The 12,500-nt window shown below is 48.6% G+C and overlaps 1 protein-coding gene across 1 annotated transcript in view; it reads right to left on the reverse strand.

The window, feature by feature from the left end:
- The window catches only part of ephb2b (eph receptor B2b), a 179,402-nt gene that overhangs the window by 65,057 nt on the left and 101,845 nt on the right, over positions 1-12,500 (reverse strand). Inside the window, exons 4-5 of the mRNA XM_076267683.1 lie at positions 6,147-6,302; positions 135-479 (exon numbers count right to left, since the gene is read on the reverse strand). Of these exons, the coding sequence (XP_076123798.1) occupies positions 135-479; positions 6,147-6,302 (501 nt within the window). The remainder of the gene's footprint in view (positions 1-134; positions 480-6,146; positions 6,303-12,500) is intronic.

The following is a 12,500-nucleotide window of genomic DNA, read 5'->3' on the forward strand; positions in this document are numbered from 1 at the left end:
CACACACACACACACACACACACACACTTACTCTCTCTCTAACACACAAACACACACACACACACACACACACACACACACACACACAGACTTTACAACTTGGAAACCAATGTGTAGCGTACAGCGGGACTCACCGGCCTGGTTGGTGGTGATGTTGACTGACGCGTACTGCGGTGAGTACGGGCTCTGGTCCGACACGCCGTTGACCGCCTGCACCTCGAAGGTGTACTGCGTGTGCGCGAGCAGGTCGCTGATGTGGACGCGCGTCTCGGTGAGGCCCAGCTGCCGGGGCGAGTACTGGACGTTGTCGCCGCAGCGCGTGCAGCCGCCGCTGCGACCGCCGCCTCCGCCGCAGCTCTTGCAGATGATGTTGTAGACGACGTCCTCGCGGCCGCCGGACTCGCGCGGCGTCCGCCACTCCAGCATCAGCGACGTCTCGTTCACACTGGAGATGACCCCCTGTGGTGCCGACGGGATGGCTGAAAGGGTGAGCGGGGGAAATGCGGATGATTAAAGCGAGCACATATACAAGTAACACTTTACTGATTCATTCCACTGGCACCAAAGGGGAGAGGGGGAGGAAGGGGAAGAGAGGAAAAAAAGAAAGAAAAGGCAAAAGAAAGACAAAACTCATCATGATCACCCTCCGCTCACTGGATCTTGTTTACTGTAATTGTGTTCTCAAACCCATTTGGAGTAGGTTAACTCCCTCTCATCTTGACTCAATCACTCACTATTTCCCTCTCTATTTCTCTCTGCTTCTTCTTCCTTTCTCTCTCTCTTTCTCCCTCTCTCTCTCGCTCTCTCTCTCTTTGTCTCTCTCCCCTTCTCTAACAGATGTAAAAACACTACTACTGTAAAACTGTCATGAGACTGTCAATTCATTTTACCAGGTTTTGTCTGTTGGGATCAAAAATGTCTCAGCGAGAAATTATGTTTTCCAGCGAGAGACTGGCATATAACAATTATGAAAACACATTCACAACATCATAACATAAGAACATGTGCATCATTGCCATAAACATGCCATCATAAATGACACATTCTCTTGTAACTCATCAAGATAATTGGATTGTTGGTTTAACAAATGATTTCCAATGTCATTACAGCTGATGTAATACCATCATGTTACCATTATAAGTAATTGCCATGACAGCCCCTATGGTGTTGGGAGAGAGACAGCATCATAGTCTGTGTCCTATGCAAATAAGCTGTCAACACAATAAATATTTCAGTTATATCTCATGACAATTGCCTATTGCCTGTGACAGGACACAGTTACATCACTGTCATATGCAATGTCATGTATATGGCAATACTGTATACTTTTCCACAGAAGATTCAACTAATGTGCTAAATGCCTACATAGAGATGCAAATGAACACAACCAAATGTATTTTAAATACAGATATATCTTTCACCTCAATGATGTGGTGTGTAAATCGTAAAAAAGTGTAATTATGTGGTTGTATTGGTTACACTGGCAGGTAATTTAATATCCCGGGTTTCACACAAACACACCCATACACACCCACCCACACACACACACACACACACACACACACACACACACACACACACACACACACTTCTTAAGTAAGATGAGGGACCTTCAAACAATGCTCATTATTAATGTCGCTATATAAATTAAAAATCGTTGTGCCGCACTGAACTTTCTCTTTAATCAATATTGGCCCTGATTAGAGGGATGAAGGAGAGGAGCATAAATCCTCTGCTCCGCTCCGCGAGTTTTCAATTATCTTCATTACTAACGCTCTCTCTGGACAGATGCTGCGCTTTCGGAGTGAGAGCAGCAGTTTGCGCGGAGAGCGAAAGTTTAGCAGCGTTCGGAGAGGAGCGGGTCAGGCTTAAGCGGAGCAGGCCCGTGAGAATTCCCTCTGACTGGCAGCTTCGACCGCACAAACAGCGACCACAAGAGAGACCACGAGTGAGGGAGGGAGGGAGAGAGAGAGTGAGGGAGTGAGAGGAGAGAAAAACGTGTTTATCTTCCACAGACATGTGTTCCTAATTACACAAGAAGGCCCTCTGGAGTCCTAATGAGATAATCAAGGAGTTACCCTCCACCCACAACACCAGGAGGAGAGGAGAGGGAGGGAGGGAGGGAGGGATGCAGTGGGAGAGGGGGAAAAAATCAGGAATGGAGAGAAAAGAAACTCTTCCTGGTCTCTCCCATTCACTGGGTACTGTTTAATTGCGTTCCCGTTAAGAGATGGCCAGTCCTTGAGCAAAAAAAAGCCATCTGTGGTTGGCTCTCTCTCTCTCTCTTTCTCTCTCTCTTTAGCTTGCTTTCTTTTTCTTCCTCCCTCAATGTTTCCCTCTCAATTTCTCACCGAATCACTCACTATTCCCTCTCTATTCCCCCCCCTCTCTCTCTGCCTCTCCTAGCCTTACTCTCTCTCTTTCTCTGTCTCTCTCTCTCTCTTTTCCCCTTCTCTAACGCTCACTCTGAGTAGCTTGTGTGCTCTGGAGAGGCCTGAACAGCTGTCAGTGGGAGCTGGGCCAGTGATGGGCCTCTGCTGAGACTCCCATGCTCCATCCCCTCACCCTTCAATCAACCAGCAGCCCACTGGGGTAACCGCTGGAGCCCCGGGCCTGCTGCTGATGGTGGTGGTGTTGTTAATGATGGGTGGGGGGGGGGCGACTACTGCTAGTGGTGCTGCTGTTAACCAAATCCACACAAACACACACACACACACACACATACACACACACTAGAGTGTGGCTACCTGTCGAGCTCGGGTCAGGTTCGGGCAAATATTTAGAAATTATAGTCGGGTTCAGTTCAGGTTCGGACACATGGGGGCGATATGCATTGGAAGCTTTATATTTTAAATTGCTTATTATGTTGGGTAACCAAGAGGTCTGCTTTACATGATGCAAATGTTTGTTTTTTGAGAATAAAGTAAAATGTAAAAAAGACCTAACAGCTTTCTTCCTGTGTGCAAGATTTGTTTATGTAGCCGTGACAACGCATGTGCATTTCAGGCGGCATGTCTTGGGTGACGTTAAAAAAAAAGAAGTTGTTAGCCTATCAGGAGATTTTAAGATTATTTGCGTTGCATACTGTGGTAAAGACATAGCCTATAAGGTCGTCTCGTTCAACTGGATGAGGATTTCCTCGAGTTGCCCCAATTAACGTCGATGCTGCATATGGATCAGTAACAGAGGCACTGTAGTTTCAAAGACTGTTGCAGTTCATTTCAAGACTTTTCGTCAATGGTAAGACTAGAATTCTATTTCAATAGGCTATGCTTGCTTGGGCCTATTGTGTTAATGTGCGCTGTTTGTGACCTGCGTGCGTGCACGCTCATCTGATTCTGTAGACCAGTGTTTTTCAACCTTTTTTGTGCCACGGCACACTTTTGACACTTAAAATGTCCCACGGCACACTAACATCCTGTGTGAAGAAAAAATAAACATACCATAGCCAAAAATTTCAAATAATACACAGATGGCCTTATTATGGCTTCTATGCAAGACCTGCTCAATAAAACAAGCGCCCTCTGTCATTTGTAGGTGACTATATCTAATTTAATTGTTGTTTTGAACTGGATATGTGATGATTCTGTGAATTCTGGATATGGGGCCCCCGTTGTACAATGCCTGCATACCACTAATAGTGCAATCATACAATCAATGAGAGCATGTGGTTATAAATTCTTTGATGCAACAGTTGCTTTTCTGGACCAGTGAGTGCAAGGGCGTAGGTTTGGTCTGAGCTTTGGTGGGGACACTACCCACTAATTCCCCCGGAAAAAAAAAAGGTAAAGCCACTCAACTCTTTCACCAGCCACTATAGATATATAAAATGATTAAAATGTGCTACTGTCCAACTACCCATGATTAAAATGTGCTACTGTCCAACTTGATCTATACTGTGTAGCACATAATCTGATTTTAATATGTATACATATGTAGGCAATATTTAACATTTATTTTCTATTTGGTCTGTTATGAAATCATGCATTGACCCATTTAAGCACAGCTCAGTTTTAAGAAACTTAAATACATGCATGCATTTTGTGAAAAGAATCATTAAGGCTACATTGACAACTCTTAACCATAAGCTGCCTGTATATTCTCTAATAGGCCTATTTACAGATATCTAGGCGATGTAAGAAAAGATCAGTTTTAAGAAATGCTTAAAGCCGAAAGACCATGTTGAATTTTTCTACAATTTATTTCAAAACCGGATTACTCTGGAACAGCTAACTATACACGGGAATGCTTTACACCTTTGTGTTCGGTAAGGTCTGCTGTTTATTCTGATATATGGGTTGTCATGTGTTGCGTGAAGAGTGTGTAGGCCTACGATATTCCACCGAGACGAATGGATGTGGAGATGGGCACAGAGAATAATTATTAAATCTCTTGAAGTTAATTTTTCTCGCGAACTGTTTATCACAGCAAATAGTGGCTATAGCACCGTTTAAAAGCTGAGAAAAGGCTCTTTCATGTGACACATGTGTGATGAGTAGACTACTCGAGGAGTTCAACAGAGAAGAATGGATGAATTTGGACGCACTTCATATGCCTTGTAGTGAAGTGAAGCTGAAGCGCAGCGTCTTCTGCGGCTCACTGGTAGTTATTATAGGTAACTTCAAATCAGCGCGATTTACCCTTATAGGCTACTGCACATTACACGATCTGTACGAGATGATCCGCAGCAAAGTGAGAAAGTATTTAACTCTTTGTAGCGCATGTGAGCGCTTCCCCCCCCACTTCAACCTGAATATTGGTGGGGACATTTCAGTCGTAATCTGACATTGGTGTGGACACGTCCTTCGGTCCCCACGCAAATCTACACCCCTGAGTGAGTGACATTTGGGTAATTTTCTGCGGCACACCTGATGATCTCTCACGGCACACTAGTAGTTGAAAAACACTGCTGTAGACAACTCCATTTGTTGTTTGTTCCGTTTAATGGGCTAAAAAGACAGGCTATCCACAAATGTGAACGTTTAATCACTAGCATGGGAATTACTGAGGCATCATCTGCGTCGGGCTCGGGTCGGGTTTCGGACATAAAAATGAAAATGCCTGTCGGGTTCGGGTCGGGTTCGGACGCAACTCTGTCGGACGCGGGCCGGATTCTGACAGATATTTGCGGCCTGAACCGCACTCTTACACACACACACACACTTATACCCGTGCCACCCCAAGCCACTTTCCCCAGCAGCGCCACAACTACCCTCCTCCTGCCAGTGCCAGGCTTATGCAAATGCCCTTTTTGTCCGAGGCGCTCAAATAATCCCCTCCGTCCACAAGTGTCCCCCTCACTATAGACCGCCATCTCACACTTCTCTGTTCCTCTCGTTTCTCTTTTTGCTCACAAGCCCTCTCTCATTTCCTCCCTGACTCTTTTCATCCCCCCTTTCTCTCTCTCTCCCTTCCTCTCTGAATCTCTCCCCCTCCCTTCTATTGCCTCTTACACTTGCTCTCCCCCTCTCTCTCTCTCTCTCTCTTTCTCTCTCTCTCTCTTATGTTAGGGCTGAATAAGAACACACAATTGTATAGGGAACTCTCTCACTCTCTCTTATTCATTCCTTTTCATTCTCCTTTCTGTCAGTTCTTTTTCTCGCTCTCGGGCACTGCGGCCCCCCGAGCCCCTCTACCCCCCACTGCCCCCTACGCTCCACTGCCCCCCACTGCCCATCACTGGCCCTCTGCCCCCCAGTCTGAGGCTGGATGAAGGGGAAATGCTGATGGGGGCATGCACAACACTCCAGACTGAGGGGCTGTGTCAGGGGGGCAGGTGTGTGTGTGTGTGTGTGTGTGTGTGTGTGTGTGTGTGTGTGTGTGTGTGTGTGTCTCTATGTGTTTGTGAACATGGGTGACTATGCAAGCAAGTGTGTAAAGCTAGCTTTGTTTATATGTATGTATGTATGTATGTATGTATGTATGCATGTATGTATGTATCTACAGTATGTATCTATTTTTTATTTATGTACAGTATGTTTGTGTGTGCATCCCTCCCTCCCTGTGTGTGTGTGTGTGTGTGTGTGTGTGTGTGTGTGTGTGTGTGTGTGGGTGTGTGTGTGTGTGTGTGTGGGGGGGGGGTGTTGGTGTGGGTGGTCTGTGTGGGTGTGTCTGTGTGTATGTGTGTCCTTTGACAGATGACTCACTGGTGCAGGGCATCTGCAGGGGGTCCGAGTCTGCGCGGTAGTAGCCGTTGCGGCACACACAGTTGATGGCGCCCTCGCTGGTAGTGCGGCTGTTGATTGGACACTGGATGCACGACTCGTCGCCCTGGGACGGCTTGAAGGAGCCTGACTGACATGCTGTGGAGAGACAGAAGAGGAGAGACAGAGAAGAGAGAGAGAAAGGGAGACAGAGAGAGAGAGAGAGCAAAAAAGAAAGACAGAGAGAGAGAAATACGTCAGCACTTCAAAGCACGCCAACTAACAGCAGACACACAGACACACAAAGCACACACACACACACACACACACACAAACACACACACACACACACACACACACACACACACACACACACACACACACACACACACACACACACACACACACACACACACACACACACACACACACACACACACACACACACACACTAAATTCATTGGGTCCAGCAATGTACGGCATGCAAAATACATCAGGGGCCATGAGCGGAGCTTAAGTGTACATCAGATTGTTCTGTCATGTGGGACGGGCAGCAGATTGGGGATAAAGCACACACGGCGCCGTGTGTTTGCCCTGCATTATTGAAACACAGAGGTCCCTTTGGCCGTGTTTACAGTGAGTCGCCGCCAATGATTTGCTCTGGGATGCGTGGTGACACGGGAGAGGATGGAGAGATTGGGAGGAGAGAGAGATAAACAGAGAGGAAGAGAAGAGGGGGGGGTTGGGGGTCAGAAGAGGAATGAGAAGAGGGAGATGGGAGAAAGTGGGAAACACACACACAGACAGCAAGGGGAGAGAAGCAGGGGGGAAACAACGAACAAAGAAAGATAAATAAAAAGAAACATGGAGAGAGAAAGAGGAAGAGAGAGAGAGAAAGAGAGATAGAGGCGTAAATAACACACACACACACACATACACACACATATAACCTGCAGCCTAAAGCACCAAGTCTGCCGCAGTGGCGCCTGCAAGTGCTACCATTTACTGCACAGGGAGGAGGCTTCCCAGAATGCTTTTCTCATCACCTCACGTACCCTCCATCTCTCTTCGTCCCCTGGATCCTTTCCCAGGGTGCATAGCACCTGCGTCTGCCCAACGTCAAACGCTGCCCAAAAGCTGGAGCTAAACCAAAAAAGGGCTGCGAGTACTTTTTCACCTCCCTCTCTCTCTCTCTCTCTCTCTCTCTCTCTCTCTCTCTCTCTCTCCCTCTTTCCCTCTCTCTCTCTATTTCTTTCTTACGTTCCTCCTGAAACCGGTTTCCCTCCCTCAGGTCACCATGGGAGTGGGAGACCACCACTGTGTGGAGCTCATGTGAGTGCGCGCTGAAGGAAACCTCAACCACAGCCATGAAAAATTCACAAGGCCGTGTTCACATGTGGATACAAATGGGTCGAGCAGAGTGAATTTGTTCACATAGCAACCTCCCCTGCTCCCAAAACAAATAAACAAACATCTAAACAAATGGGGGGGGAAAAAATACATATACAAACACACAAACACTGGCCCGGCCCTGCCCAAGGGAAGGGCACTCAACCCATTTCTATTTGAAAAACGTGTCTCCCTTTTTTATTACTGAGTCACATTAGAGGCAAGGCCTGAGAGAAAGAGAGGAAGAGAGAGAGAGAGAGAGAGAGAGAGAGAGAGAGAGAGAGAGAGAGAGAAAAAGGGAGAGAGAGAAAAAGAGAGAGATATGGGGGGTTGGTTTGTGTACAGTACGTGTGTGACCATGCACTTGTGTATATTTCTATGTAATTTCAAAATATGAGAATGTGTGTGTATGTGTGTGTGTATGTGTGTGTGTGTGTGTGTGTGTGTGTGTGTGTGTGTGTGTGTGTGTGTGTGTGTGTGTGTGTGTGTGTGTAAGTGAGTGAGTGAGAGAGAATAAGACAGAAATACAGAGAAAAAGAGAGGGAGTGAGAGAAAGACTCCCCTTAAAGAGGCCATATGCTTTCCCATCTCGAGCCAGACACCTCATCAGTCTTCCAGAACTTTCCCTCTTCCATACCCCTCTCCCACTGCTGCCGGCGCTCGCCGCCTCGTGACCCCTCTTCAACACTGCACAGGGTCACAACCCTCGACCCCCTCCGTCGTCCACAACACTCATCCTGTCCTCCACACCTCCCTCACCAGCACAGCACTCGTGCCCTCTCTCCAGACCTCTGTCCTTAATGACATTCACCCTATCCATCCATTCATCCATAGAAGCGGGAGTGGCAGTGGTCGAAGAGCATAGCCATCATCATCATTATCATCATCATCATCATCATCCTCTTCTTCTTTGTCATCATCATTAGTATAATCCTCATACTGGGCTTTAGTGGGGAAGGCAAGCCAAGAAAAATGTCTGACCAGTAGGTTTATTTAGAGAGGAGGGGGAAGAGAGAGAGAGAGAGAGAGAGAGAGAGAGAGAGGTGCTGGTCAGGGTTCATTCTAGCCGACAAAGCAGTAAAAACAATTCTCACAGTCGGATCGCATTCTTCTAGCCCAATTAGAGAGGTGAGAGGTCAACGGGTGCCCAGTGGTGAGGGAGAGAGAGAGAGTGAGAGAGGGAGGGAGGGAGGGGGAGAGAAAGATGGAGAGAGCGGTTGTTATTCCAGCCCTCCACATCCGACACCTCTCCCCCCATCCGCCACTTCCTTTCACCTGCCTCACGTCGTCTCTCTCTGTCCCATGTCAACACTCAACACTCTCACACACACACACACACACACACACACACACACACACACACACACACACACACACGCACGCACACAAACGTGAGCTTTCCAAAGCACACACAGCCTGGAGTCTCTGTGGCTGTGGCTGTGGCTCTGTGCGGAGGCTAAGTGATCCGGAGCGGACTGCTTTCTGGCAGATGGCCCCTCAGCAGCGCAGGCTGGAGAGAGAGCCCATCTCTGTCTGACAGGTCCCTCGCACCCAAAACACTCAACACACACACACACACTCACACACACACACACTCACACACACACACACACACACACTCACACACACACACACACACACACACACACACACACACATGAAGAGACAAGCACATGCACACAGAGCTCCCTAGAGTTGAGGCTTACTCTCCCCAACTCTCAATCACACTCACACCCAGACCACTCAACACACACATATGCACAGATTCTCTCTCTCAGTCCCTCAATCTCTCTCTCTCTCTCTCTCACTCTATCAATCTCTCTCTCTCACTCTCTCACTCTCTTTCTCTCTCTCTCTCTCCCTCCGTCTCACCCTGGTGGTACCCTTCAGTCCAAGCACTAGAGGAAGCACAGCAACTGGAGGTCAGCTTTTCCGCCCGTGTCCCAACGAGACACACACACACACACACACACACACACACACACATGCACATTAACACACACACAAAGACTCAGGGCCAAGTATTCACCAAGAGACCTAGATCTGGACGAGTCTGCAGTAATAAACAATGGAGATAGGAAATGGCTTTTACGCTCAACAAAAAAAAAAAGGAGAGAGATTTTCATCAAGAAAAAGAAAAAGAGAAAATGGGCACCCAGAGAGTGGATCGGGACCTTCGCTGATATTAGGCCTGACATGTTTTTCTTTATGTATGATTTATGGCGAAAGGAGTAGAGGTGCGTAAAGTGAAATATGAGGCGCGAGCGCTCAGGTCTGCGTGTCACAGCTGACGGTGGAGTTAGCCGAGGTTCGGCACGTACCGGCGGAACGGCGGGACGTACTAGGGAGCGGTCAGCTCACGGCGAGCGCCGAGTGGAAATTTAAATGAACGACGGAGGGAGCATGAAGAGGACAAGGAGGAGGGAGAGAGAGAGAGAGAGAGAGAGAGAAAGGAATGATGAGAGATTGAGAGCGAGAAAGAGTAGAAGAGAGAGGAAGAGAGAGATGAAGGGACAGAGTGAGGAAGGGATGAATGGGAGTGAAGAATAGAGCCAGAGAGAGGGGGAATAGAGAAATGAGAGAGAATGAGAGAGAGAGAATAAAGTCTTTTTGCAGATCATGTGTGTGTGTGTGTGTGTGTGTGTGTGTGTGTGTGTGTGTGTGTGTGTGTGTGTGTGTGTGTGTGTGTTCATAGCTGTGTCAAATTCACTCCTATCAACCAGGCCACTGCCACACTTCAAATGGCTCCCTGTTGAAAAGCTGAACGCGACGCAATCAGAGGGACTGGACAGAGAAAATAAACATGTCGGAGAGCTTGAGACCTGACACACACACGCATGCACGCACGCACGCACGCACGCACGCACACACGCACACACACACGCACACACACGGTGCCAGTCAGCTGAAGCTGGTTTCAGGCCAGGGTTGTGCAAAGTTTAAGGGAGGCTGAGGTGTGTGTGTGTGTGTGTGTGAGGGAATAGAGGCAGCCCCAGGTCTCCATGCCTGGTACACTGTGGTGGGTGGGGGGCTGGGGGGCTGTGACCTTGCGTGTCTCTCGCCTCTCCCACTTCCAGATGGCCCCTCTGGAGCAGCGTGTGGGAACACTGTCAAACACCACGGCACTAGACCCAAACATGGCGTCTGGGTCCAACACAGTCAACGCAAGCGGGACACAGACAGTGACTGACAGAGAGAGAGAGAGAGACAGAGAGAGAGAGAGAGAGAGAGAGAGAGAAAGAGAGAGACGCAATGGGGACATATAGTCAGATGAAAGGAGACGGAGCGAAAGACAAGGAGAGCCACAGAAACAAACTCCAAAAGTAGTGCTAGGTGAGCTGCCAGCCTGGTGTCAGATGTAGCCCGGGGGAAAGCAGAGAATTGATTAAAAAGCAGATGAGCGCTTTGATTTCCCCACTCATCCAGATGGTTACCATCGCGCTTGTTTGATCACACTCTCGCTTTTCTCCTCTGTCCTCCCTCTCTCACTTTCTCTTTCTTTCTATCTCTCTCTCTCTGCTCCTTCTCTCTTCCTCCCTCCTCCTCACAATTTAACCACACAGACACAGACAGACACGACAACAACCACTTAGTTATACAGTGTTGCTTTGCGACAAAAAGAAAAAAAGAAAACTTCAGACACCCCTACGGCCATTTGAGGTAATTACGAGTGGGAATATTCATGACAGCATTCTGATTTGGCTTTCCACTTTCATTCCTCTATACACATTTCCAACTATTTCTATTCATGTTGTTAAACAAATAAGCAGACTTTTATGAGCTCACAGATCCCCCTGCTCCTGACAGACGTGATGAAATTCCCTATTAAGCGCAGGAGAAAAGGCGAGCAGAAACTTACTAATGGAATTTATAAACACTTCACCTCCAATTTAGCAGCAGCCCTGTCAAAGGGGTCCAGATCACCTCAAAGTAATTCCAGGCACATGTCAAAAAGAAAAAAGAAGAGAGAAAGAGAGAGAGAGAGAGAGAGAGAGAGAGAGAAGGAAAAAAATCTACATGGTGGTGAGAAAAGCACTAGCTGTCGCCAGTGTCATGTGTGTGCCACTGCTGAGCTGCTGTTGCTGTTGGAGGAGTCTGACTGAGTCGAGGGAGCTCAGCGCTGGCTGGCTCTCCCTCAAGTCCCCCCCCCCCTCCACACACACACACACACCTCCCCGTCCCTCCAGACGCCTCCACACACACACTCACCTCCTCCGGCTTTGTGTTTACGACTTTTAATAATGCCTAACCACGGCGGAAAGCGCACAGGAGCGTAATTGGGAGAGTCGGCGAGGCCCAGTGCATAAAAACGGCTTTTGTGTGGCGGCGGCGAAGACGGCGGCGACCAAGACGGCGCACAGCCTGCCCCTGCTGCCGGTGCCAGAACACGGGTCTGGCCGTTGTTTTTTTTTACGGGCAGGTAATTTGCTCGTCGTTCAAAGCCGCCGTCCCCCCCCCCACCTTTCCTTTTTTTTTTTCTTTCTTTCTTTCTTTCTTTCTTTCTTTCCTTAGACGCTTAGAGCATTTCATCTGGAGGAGGTGGTGGCGGCGTAGAGGAAGTGATTTACGAGAGCTCCGGGTTGTGTTGCATGGCGGGGAGGCTGCTGGTGGCTGGCAGTGGGATTGGGAGCAGGCGAGCGGATATGGCGGGTGGGGGCCTGCCGCCGCCGTAGGTGTGCTGGGAGATGGAGCTGGGAGCTGGAACACAGGCGGGGGGCCAGTGGCAGTGGTGACAGGGGTTGGGGGCATTGGCTGTGGCCAGCAGACCAAACAAAGGCAGGGGGAGGGTTGGACGTTTCCATCATGGCCGCCGTGTCAGCGCACCGCGCCATTCACAGGCGGCAGTCGGGGGCCAGCACAACACTGGCAGTTAATCCCACTGCAGCCGAGTCTATTCAGGGGGAAACCCATGGACTGGCTTACACACACTCACACACACACACACACACACACACACATACACACACA

The sequence above is a fragment of the Alosa pseudoharengus genome, unplaced genomic scaffold (assembly GCF_046254945.1).
Source record: "Alosa pseudoharengus isolate Yale_2024_CS ecotype anadromous, Long Island Sound unplaced genomic scaffold, YU_APseudo_1.1 YU_APseudo_1.1_scf_5, whole genome shotgun sequence".
NCBI lineage: Eukaryota > Metazoa > Chordata > Actinopteri > Clupeiformes > Clupeidae > Alosa > Alosa pseudoharengus.